Source organism: Diadema antillarum, unplaced genomic scaffold, assembly GCF_040938485.1.
Source record: "Diadema antillarum isolate AM-2024a unplaced genomic scaffold, OU_Dant_1.0 seq00000170_RagTag, whole genome shotgun sequence".
Taxonomy (NCBI): domain Eukaryota; kingdom Metazoa; phylum Echinodermata; class Echinoidea; order Diadematoida; family Diadematidae; genus Diadema; species Diadema antillarum.
This window is the reverse complement of record NW_027271239.1, coordinates 1,847,743-1,859,559: the sequence shown is the minus strand read 5'-3', so window position 1 is coordinate 1,859,559 and position 11,817 is coordinate 1,847,743. Positions and strand designations below refer to the sequence as shown.

The following is an 11,817-nucleotide window of genomic DNA, read 5'->3' as shown; positions in this document are numbered from 1 at the left end:
TGTTATATCACACTTCTAAATAGGCACTATCTGTATGTTATTGTACGGAAATAGAATTGAAACAATTATGGACAATGCGCCTCAAGTGGCTCGAAACATTAAGTTATAATTGCCACTAATTTCTACTACTTGCATACTTGAAGACCATAGAGAAAGTGCTTTAGTATAATTTTAGACTGACCATGCTGACAGCTAGAGCACGACTTCTACATTAAATATCATAAGTCAATTGCGATTCCAGTATATTTCATTACTTTCTTTTCACGAAAAAAAAACCAACAACAACAACATCAGAACAGGTGTTGGTAATAATAATCATGTGACATTTTAAAAAAAAATGATAGAAGGAGATTCATATTCCATAACAGTTTATAATATGCTGCTCAAACGTAATGTAGTACCAGTCCCCTCACATTGATTTACCCTCTATGTACAAACTCGAAATTACTATAATTCCTATGAACTATAATGACGTATATAGGAGAGGACGCCAGAATTAACGACCAAAAATGTCGGTAATCAATGTAGGGCCTAACTGTCATTGGAAATTATTATAGTACATATCCATGAAAAATTCATCTCAGCACTTTGCCCTTCAACTATATAGGTAAGCCGATTTTTACAGCAATTAACTGTCTATTATATTATTACTTACAAAAATGATATAAGCGAGCATTATAGATCTGCGACGCAAACGCTAAGACGACGCCTCCTCCCGGGTTGGACAATGGAAACAACTGTCTTGCGCATGTGCAGATCACCATTTTTGCCTAATGAGAATCGTCTTAACGTTCGCGTTGCAGATCTAAAGCTCGCTATTCAAAACACGAGCGAGCAACTGCGCAGGTTTACCTGATTTCGGGAGTCAAAAATGCATGTAAACATATAGGCTTACACTAAGTTCAATTATACGATTCCCGTAAATGTTGATTGCCCTAAGAAGTTGATTACTTAAAACTAATTAATAAAAGGACAACGTTAGTTATTGGTCATTTCGCTCCCATCCTCCAGATCTTGTCAATATCTGTGCTCTTTTAATTGAGAGGGTTATGTTGTCATATGTCATCAAATAATGATTATCTACATGTACTTAATGTTGCTCTTATTTGGGCCATTACAACTTTGTACAACAACAACAACGACGACGACGACGACGACGACGATAACAACAACAAAAACAACAAACTTAATAATATATGTGTTTTCCGTAGATAGCACTATGAATTTCTGTGGTTCTAAGTTATATCCACATACGGTGCTCATTTGCGAAGTATTTTCTCGATATGGCGCTAAAAAATACAAACAAACAAACAAACAAACAAACACAGACGATTTTGGTACCTAACTGACCTACGGGAACCATACATCACATACTATGGACTTTGATCTGCAAACACGAAACGATCTCTCACTGGGCCGATCTTTGATTTGGAGATATCACTCGGCGGCTGACCAGTCGGATCGGCGGGGAACCCATGGCCCGGACGATACAACCGTACTGCGGTCGCTTCGGTTAGAGTTCTTAAGTGCACATCCAAAGAAGACTGATACAAGTACACCAGTGTATGTATATCATAAATCTGCACTGAAACACAAACTTGTAGGTTGGAAGATTCGGACCCACTTACATCTTCTACCAACATGTGAGAGAGTAACAAATGTGAGAGAGTAAGAAAAAAAAAATCTTCAAGAGAATACGACTTGAGGAAAGTACTTTGTGAGGGTTCATATTGTAACATTATAGTGGATTTAAAGACTTTTTTGCCTCAATATTTTACAACGTTGGAAAATGACTAAAGTGCAAAAAAAAAAAAGAATGACAAGAAGAACATTACTGAACACTGACGAGGATACTACAAAATGTATGTTTATAAGTGTGTCCGAGTGCGTTATATTAGGGTTAATGTGTGTGCATAATCATACTTAACATGATGAGGTACTGCAGTGTTGTGGAGAATAAAGGATTTGAGGAAGCACGTGACACATTAATTCTCCTGACAAGGTGATTGACAATAGGATTTAAAGGTGCGAGAGTCTGTCAAACTTCCCATGATGTCTAAGCCTATGTTATAATACAGTATATGCAGAGGTTGACGCAGGCACGTATGCATTATATAACCGCGATGTTATGTAGAACCCTGCTTAAAACTCAAAAATTGATCATGGGAAATGTTGGGTTCCTCCTCGTCTGTGTTTTGTCGGCGGCATACGGTGAGTTAAACCTCTCTTCTAATCATGTGGCGCTTTAGGCCTGTAGTAAGTCGAGAAGGCGGTAAAGCCCAAGCAATGCCTGAGCGATGCCGTGTCGAAATCCCGTCGGTCGCTGGTCGATTTAAGGTCACAACGGGATAACTCGATTCAACTACTCATTCTACGATTCTATGATGGCGCAACAAGCATTAATCCTCCAAGTTTGAAGAATTACGATTTTGTAGCCAAAATGTATACTTTGTCAATGTGTATTTTGACTTATGCATTATAGTAAGTAAATTTTGCCTGTAAGCAACTTTTAGAAGTGATCTTATTATTCTCGAAAAGTTCTAAAAACGAAAATTTACAAACGTTTGGGGTTTGTTGTTGTTGTTGTTGTCGTTGTTGTTGTTTTACCTTGGGTATGTGTGCTATCCTAAAAAAAAAAAAAAAAAAAAAAAAAAAAAAAAAAAAAAACTTCCGTAATGACTGTTTGTATTTTTCAGGCTACACCGATCCAGAATGCAGCAGTTATGATCATCAAAATTACGGCTGTGTTGGTGAATGCATTTCGACAACCTCATGCCCAGGTGGAAAGTATATCAGCGGATTGTGTCCATCTCAAGCTGCAAATATCAAATGTTGCTTCACTGGTACGAACTGCATTACATTGTTCGTAAAAATTGTTCTCCCCTGTATATAGATTAGTCATCTTTATAAGATTTCGTTCTGAATGATCAAAATCGTCATGAAGAAAAAAAAACCGGACAAAATAACAACATTCCTACACCAGTGATACTACAGAAAGAAAATCAATCGTCTTTTAAATAATGATTATTAGATAGAAAATTTGAGAGGGAGAGTTCGCATTCACGCATGGTTTAAAAAAAAAACAGCACATACTACGCAACAAAGCACAACTGTGAACATTGATGGTATATAATGGAACTCGAAAGGCAAATTGAAAAATATGTAATATTAAATATGTAATAATAATATATAATCAGCCATGAATAATGATGAGCTATTGTATATTTCCGAAAGTGTTCATAATAGTTGATTACTTGTGCCATGCAGAAACAATAAATGAAATGAAAGGAAATGGAATAATATATGATATATTATTTATGATATATGATATATGAAATATCTAATATCAAATGAATAATACATTATTACTACTACCATACTACTATTGCTATTACTATCACTATATTATTATCATTATTGGATCATTGTTATCGATTTGAGTCTAATATGTCTTAGTGTGCGGATAGAAGCAGCAGTAAAACGATTGATGTGATTGATGAGGAATCTACTTTCCTTGAACAAAATTATGCTTTTCACAAATCAGTTAATATGCATTGTTGATAATATTGATATGATATTGTTTGAAGGAGTGGATAACTTCGGCTGGAATGTTTGACACATTTATCAACTGCGATGTTTCCGATAGTCAATTGCCTCGTGTTATGATGCATTTGAATGAAACCCTCTGATCTGTATGTGTATGATAATTTTGTTTGTTTGTTCGTTTGTTTGTTTGTTTGTATGTTTGTTTGTTGCTTTCCCGTTGAATAGCGGACAGTGATTCTGAATGCGCTGAACATGATCACTGGCGATATGGAGATGTCGGTCACTGTATCGACACCTCGCAGTGTCCGAGCAGCAACTACATCAGCGGGCTGTGTCCGACCAAACCCAATGACGTGAAGTGCTGCTTTTCAAAGCCAAGTGATACATGTAAGTGGACTGGTCAATGAACAAGAGGACTCCAAGTAGGCATCATTCGCTCGTCACCATGTCATCGTAATGAAGGTTGAGAGTAAAGATGCGCCTATCGAAATGTTACCGAAGTTTACAATATTGATTGCAACTTTCTTGCAACACCCCTTTGGTGGCTTTTTTTCCCCCATTAGCTGTTTTGGCTGATTTTTTTTTTCATCAATTCATTCATTCCTACATTGTCTTATGCTTTGAGAAATGCCGAATAAATCAAATCATTTGAAAAAAAAAACCCCAACAACAACAAATCAGACGTGTCAGAGTCGAACTTTGGCCAGAAAGCCTTGTTATGCCATCATTTCATCGATCGTGTGTGATCACTTACGAGAAGAATGGTGTTGCGTCCTCACAAAAGTGCTTGTGATTATTGATGATTCACCGGCATGGAACAATGAAAAGAACAGCATCACCGACAAAAAAAGAAAAGAAAAAAGAGAAAAGTTGTAATATAGTTTGTATAATATGAAACGAAAATGCTCATAATTTCACATATGATTTTATATAGTCAGAATATATTGTGAATCTCTCTTCTGATTCCAAAAGGTTTTCCATGCGAGACTTTCTTCCATTTAGATTTTTTTAAAACGTTTTCAGAGCATGGGCAAGGAAAGTTACTTGGAAAGTTTTAAAGAAATTGACCTATTAGGCAAGGAAAGTTACTTGGAAAGTTTTAAAGAAATTGACCTATTAGTCATGGTATCTCAAATCGTCAGTACCACTTTAATTTTGCAGTGCTTTCTAACTAATAACAACAGTAACAAGTGCATCCTGATCGTAATTTATTTGCAGGTGGATCTGATGGTGGAGGAGGAGGTAGCGGGTCCTGCAGTTGGACGGTGCGGTCGCTATCGTGCGAAGTACTCGCTCTCCACAACGTTGGAAGCATCGACCTTCTTACAGATAACGGAATCCTAAACCCACTGGGTTCCGGAGACGGGGCGGACGCGTACTCCAACATCGTCGACACCTGCAACGGCTACACGGCTCTACGATCTTCGTATGTTATACACGAATGTCCATTAATATAACATTCGCCTTGAGTCGATTCTATATCATTCTCTCTTCTGAAAGAATGAGGACATATTTCATGAAGAAATGGGAAAGAGATATAAGGTTGAAATAGAGCTTGTAAAGCAATTGCCTTATGCATCACATCGCATATGATTCATGCCTGTGTGAGAGAAAAGGGTGGGGGAGTGGTAGAAATTGAGAGTTTTGTCAGGGAGAATGAACAGTACCGCTGGCAACCATTTGCCGACTTCCAAAAACCTTTCGAGTGACGACCCATAGTAACCAATATAACTGCCGAAGGGTGAATTCAGAGGTCGTATAGAACGGTTGAGGGCTGGTCTTCGCTTATGTCTGAGCCCAGGTCCAAGTGAAAGAATGGCCATGGTTAGTTATCATATAGAATAATTGCTATCATTCGTCCAATGATGTTGCTGGAAGTTTCAATCTTTTGTCGGCGAATCCCCATGGCTGTATATTACAATACTCCAGCACTTTACTTTCCGTTGAGTTCGAAGACCAATGTTAAGTTTCCAGACTGCTAGAGTACACGTGTATCAATGTATTATTAGTATTATTTCTTATCCTTGCTGTAGTGCAGAATAAAAGATTATCACGTCTCCATCTTGTATCTAAGTTACACTGTACTATCATACCCTTCTTTTCTTTTATTCCTCCGTTTTCATTCTTTATGTTCCTTACTGCACGTCTCCCGCTGTCTTACTTTATTTCTCTTCCAAACATTCTTCCCAATTTTTCAAATTATTATTTTTTTCGTCCAGTCCTTTTTTTATTGTGACACTAATTGACATTGGATATGACCATTGTATATATTAATCAGAAGGTTGTGTGTACGAGTCCCACCCGAGCATGCCCGAATGTGTATGTCCATGATTTGTTTTTCATGGCTATAAACACTGAATAGTCGGTGTGTGTATTGTGACGTCGATGAAGAGCAATTCGTCAATCACAGTATGATTATGCGGAATCAAAAATATCACTCTCTCTATAATTCTTTGTCTTACATTGTCTCTCTCTCTCTCCTTCTCTCTCTCTTTCTCTATCTCTCTATTATCTCTTGTCTTCCCCTCCCCAATTAAGTCCCATTTTCTCCTCTCTTTATTTCTCTTTCTATCTATCTATTATATCTCTATTTCTCTCTCCCTCTGTTTTTCCATGTTCTTTATGCACAACTTTGTAAACTTTTTTTTTTTTGTCTTCTGTCTCTTTAAAATCCTCCCAAAGCTACTGCTGCTCCTCCGGATGTACTCCTGGAGGTTCAACTTGTCTGAGCCAGACTCTTCTGGAATACATCATCGACCTTGCTGACGATGGCCACTACCTTCAGGTATTTTGACAAATTTGGAGCGAGAAAAGTAACACAGTGTATGTTTATACCATCTCTCGATCTACCAGTTACTGGTACCATCTACGATATTATAATAGCGGCTTGCAAGAAAATATCGCGTGGAGGTGGTAATCAACAGCTGAGCATGTTTTGTTGATGAGGAGGTCGTAACGTCAGTTTAGGTCATAAAGCTAATTTTGCTATTGTTTTTGATAAATCACATTGATGGTTTCAAATATATCTTATGGCCCATTCTCAGTAAAAGTGTGCAAATACGGAATTTTGGTGTCGCCGACATTCCATTACCGTTTGCGGTTCCATGAAACCTATTAGATACTATTTAAATGTTTATAATATATCACGAGGACATTATTTCTTAAAAATAAACACGATCAAATGCGGTTGTCTGCCTTTTTGTATAAAATTTTGCTGTTAAACTTCGTTAAGACCCCCAAAACGCAGTGTCGCCGGCTATTTTAGAATTATGTTTTATTGCTCTGATGTGACATCAACGAATACCTATTAGAAAATCGATGTACTGGTTACTGCACTGGAAGTTTATTCTTGGATTTACGAAAAGCCTTTGACCTGGTCCCACATGATTTTATTATTCATAAACTTGAAAAATATGGCGTATTTTCCAAAGAACTACAGTGGTTCACAAATTATCTAAACAATAGACAACAGTGTGTTTCTATAAATGGTGTTCTCAGTGAATGCCTAACGGTCAAATCTGGAGTACCCCAGGGTTCAACACTGGGTCCATTGTTGTTTTGTATTTATATAAATGACCTGTGTAATATAGATGTATCATCGAATGTTAAATTGTCTCTTTATGCAGATGATACAGTGATATTTTGTAGAAATAAGAATATCCAGCCATTACAAGAGGAAATGCAACTACAGCTCGATAAAATTTCTCAGTGGATGAAAGTAAACAAGATGATGTTAAATGTAAAGAAGACCAAAGTAATGGTGTTTGGTTCAAGAAAGAAATTGCAAAATTGTAAAATTTCTGTAATGTACAATGGTCAGTATATTGAACAGGTAAATGAATTTAAGTATTTAGGAGTTATTTTAGAACCTACTTTAAACTGGTCGAAACATGTTGATAATATTTGCATTAAAATTGCTCGTGCAATTGGAAGTGTACGAAGAGTGAAATGTTTTCTATCACGTAAAACGATTATCAATTTGTATTACTCACTAGTTTTACCCCACATAGATTATTGTTCCACCACCTGGGGTTCATGTTCCAAATCACACATTAAGAAATTACAAATAATGCAAAATAAATATATTCGTATGATTTTTGATATAAAGCAACATGAATCTGTATCACTGTATATACCAACACTACATTGGCAAAATATTGCAGACAGGATAAAATACCAGCATTGTCTCATGGTCTTTAAGATTTTGAACAGGCTTGCACCGCCTTATATGAATCGCCTGATCACACAGCGACCCGTTTATTATGTAACACGGTATGCTACCAACAGCCCACTGTTTGTTCCTCAGGTTAACACCGAGTACAAAAAACGTAGCTTTTCTTATTATGGTCCAATGCTCTTTAATAAGTTACCCCTTCCCGTCCAGACGCTGAGTTCATTGCCTCTTTTCAAGAAACACTGCCGACCATTGCTACATACTATATGATCTTAGGTTGTGAAGCATGGTAGAAAATAATGTTTGTTTGTTTTTTGCTCATTTGATTATACATTGAGTTGAGTTGATATAATCCTGTATCACATGTTACCACATGTTTTTGTAATACACTGGTACCCCTCTAGTACCATTTGTGAATGTACTTGTAAATACTGTATATAATTCGTTTGTTTGTTTGTTTGTTTTTGTGTAGGTCACCTACTGTTTGTTTTTACCTGAAAGTTTATGTATGCATTGTATTATCGTATACAGGGCTTCCTTGAAAAGCAGGTCTGCTGGCTGTCAGCAGAACTGAACGGAATGTCCCTGTTAAAAGATGTTGTGAATAAATAAATAAATAAATAAATGCTCCTCTCCGTCCACAACCACACTTTCCAAATATCATTTATTTTGCATGGACGATAAGCAAATCTTATGTGCTAATCACAATACTCGAAAAGTTCCAAAATTTTTATTGACTTCTTTTTCATAGCCTTTTGAAACCTGTCGCCAAATTCACCACCAGATACGTTACCAGTTTCTTTAGTGTTACAGCATTGCGAAAATAACAAGACTATGCACTGACCCTGAGTATGAAACCCTGAGGATATACTTCATACATTGCAAGTACTTAGTTTTTTTGTGCAACAGCTTTTTATTGAGAATACGGTACAATGTTTGAAATGTCGGTTTTCTACATTTTAATTTGGACAGTTATACGTTACATACATTTCACGCCACCCACTGCGACAGATATTGCAATGTCAGACAAATTGTATATTATACAATACTCCTCGGAATGACGCATCGATTCAACATTAAAGTTTAGTACAAGTGAGAAATATTCGGTGGATATCGCTCTCATAATAACATGATCGACCATATACGTTACCACAGATACGTGACCGAATTTTGTTCATTGGTCTTGTGCTTCCAGGGGATCAAATCTGGTCAAAATTCATCCCTACACATTACATGCTTCGTTTTCTTGGACCTCAGGATTATATTCGTACACCAAAAGGACAGGGAGGTGAAAAAGAGCAACACTTCCACATGATTTTTCTTTCTGCGTCAGTGTCTCACAACTTAATGCCAATTTTTCCGACAGATACGTTACCACATAATCAAAATGCTGAAAAAAATTGTAAATGTTTTTACAAACAAATCGTTATGTGCTCATAAATTCCAAAGTTCTAATCTATAAAACCCAGCCACTTTCATATTCTATGCAACAACTTTTAACGTTTATTTTACAAGACGAAGCTATGATTCAGCATAGCAGTTTTTTGCTTTTCAGATTTAGCAGATACGTTACGTATTATTCAGGGCACCCACGGTGACAAATAATGTCATGTACAACAAAGTGTTCATAAACCAATTCTGCATAGAATGACGCTTCCATAAAAAATTAGAGTCATGTTCAAATGAAGAATATTCAGTAGATATTACTCTGTAACTTCACCGACGGATTCATTATGGTACGCCAGATACGTTACCTAACTTTGAAAGAGTAAAAAGTAGTTTATGAAAAGCTTCCGGGAAAAGTTTCAGTGTTCTGTTGCATATTTATTCTAGTGTTTTTCAACATATGAAGAACTACTCAAGATTCATTGATAAGTTGAACAATTATGTATTCATTTTCATTAAAAGGGGTGAGCCAAATACTTTACCATAGATCAAACAACTTTTTAGTATATCGAGTTCATAGAGACTGTACCTACTTCCTTCTAAGTGCGTACAAAATATCTTTTTTAAACCTTGTTTGCATTATCCATCAAAACTAAATGAATATTTATAGTCAGATGGATAAATACATTCAGACGTAAGATGAGAATATTCTGTGAATGAAGAACTCAGCTCTCATATTTAGGGCTCTTTTCCACTACATTTCATAGTTTAAATATTACGTACAATGTTTAAAATTGTTAATTTGGGCTTACATCATTCATTTTTACATCAATTCATAAAGTAAATAACTAAACAGGTGATATTCATTAATTCACACATAATTAAAATTATTAGTTATATTTTACCAGATACGTTACCAAAGGCAATTCGATGTTTTTCGATAGTTATTTCCCCAGGAAAGCAATTCATATTTGTTTCCTGTGCAAATTCCAGATCGGATCGTTCCCTTTGCATGATTTGTGGCATTCGAAACTTTGTAAGCGAAATTTGTTAAAAATACAAAGTGAATCTTAAGGTTATATTTAATTTCAGCAAAAAACATATTTCAACCTACCACACAGAAATAATTTCTACCAACTAGCAAGAGATGACAACGTCTTTACCTCTTGAAAAATCTCAATATCTTTAGGGGGGACAGATGTCTTTTCCTGAACGGAAATTGGATCAAAACAATAAATTTAATTCAAAGTTAGGAGTCCATTACAACATGTAAATTTGCGGTAACGTATCTGATTGGTGATCAAAAATCATATATCATGCTCTATTTCAATTCATTTTTACTCAATGAATGCCCATCATTTAGAATGTTCCTCTTTTTGTTTCGTATTTGACCGGTTTTGAAGTTACCAAAAACACATCTTTGAATGTATTACTTTGTGGTTGATTTTTCGGTTTTACTCACATGGAATTGAACACTTAATCTGACAATTGCCCATATACTTCTTTTTGCTTTGCGATTATGACCCAAGATATCTATGAAGCCAGAAAAAAAAAGAGTGATAGGTAGATTCAGTCCTACCATTACTTGCTTTAATTTTGATGTGCTTGGCACAAGCAAAAGGTAAAACAAAAAAGAAGTTGTGAAAGCATGAATACATCAAAAAGGTTTACTCATCCACTTTGTAATTGCACCCATTTAACCTATACTTCTCAACTACAAACGCTAAAAAAACGCCATGCAGCGCTTGCGAAGGCATTGGTTTAGTCTTTTCAATGCAGAACCATCTATTTCATATATTCGTATACTACTACTGATAACGTTGTAAAATTCCACGGATCTGGGCCCTGTTTCATAAAGCTGTTCGTAAAGTTACGAACAACTTACGAGCGACTGGTGATCAGTTCTTGTGCTGAATTATGGAAATTCTGATAGGTATAGCACATCAGAACTGATCACCAGTCGTTCGCAAGTTGTTCGTAACTTTACGAACAGCTTTATGAAACAGGGCTCTGTTTGTCACTACAGAGATGAAAATAATCTCGCAACCTCAATGACGCGGACGAAGAATATTAGATTTTCTCCCTTCCATATACATCACAGATAAACGCCATAGCCGGTGCCTGTCATTCCACTAATTCATGGCACTACCAGGGCACAGCCGTTGACTTCCAGATACTCAGCTCCAGCTCCTACAGCCAGTGGATGTCGAAATGTTCCGCCTACGGAGCTGCTGAAAACCTCGGCCCGGGCTACCCCGGCCATTCCACGCACACCCATTGCGCCTTCTCATCCTAGAAGATAATGTGGTAAACCTCGCATTGGCATATACAGCGTTTTCATAAGCCTATTCCACCAATGGGTATATCAATCCGATTATATCATGGGGAACCATAATCTGGGTTAAGCCGTCGAGTGCAAACGTGGCACCGCTTCATAGGATTAATTTTTCTGTGCTTTCTGCAATGTTTTTTTTTTTTACCTCAAAATTCAGCCTGAGTGGTTCCTCTTGTTTCTATATTTGATTTAGTTAAAATATTTATTTTTCTATATTTACCATAAATCAAAAACAAACCATCAATAACATTGCAAAACAAGAGCAAGAACATATAAGCAACATATTATATTAATTCTTCTTGAACTAGCGAAAATGAGGCAATAAAATTTTCATGATTATGAGGGTATAACCAAAGGAAGCATATACCTTGTAGTG

At 36.4% G+C, this 11,817-nt stretch overlaps 1 protein-coding gene across 1 annotated transcript; it reads left to right on the top strand.

Moving 5' to 3' along the window:
* The first annotated feature begins 2,162 nt into the window (after positions 1-2,162).
* Positions 2,163-11,402, top strand: LOC139728269 (uncharacterized). The gene is made up of 6 exons (XM_071639227.1): positions 2,163-2,211; positions 2,697-2,843; positions 3,772-3,933; positions 4,765-4,972; positions 6,229-6,331; positions 11,208-11,402. Exons 1-6 carry the CDS (start codon positions 2,163-2,165, stop codon positions 11,400-11,402), a joined length of 864 nt encoding a protein of 287 aa, XP_071495328.1.
* The last annotated feature ends 415 nt before the right edge of the window (positions 11,403-11,817 follow it).

Coding starts and splice junctions, on each gene's coding strand:
- LOC139728269 (XM_071639227.1), top strand. CDS start 2,163: ATGGGAAATGTTGGGTTCCTCCTCGTCTGTGTTTTGTCGGCGGCATAC. Junction 2,844..3,771: donor TATCAAATGTTGCTTCACTG/GTACGAACTGCA, acceptor CCCGTTGAATAG/CGGACAGTGATTCTGAATGC. Junction 3,934..4,764: donor TTCAAAGCCAAGTGATACAT/GTAAGTGGACTG, acceptor ATTTATTTGCAG/GTGGATCTGATGGTGGAGGA.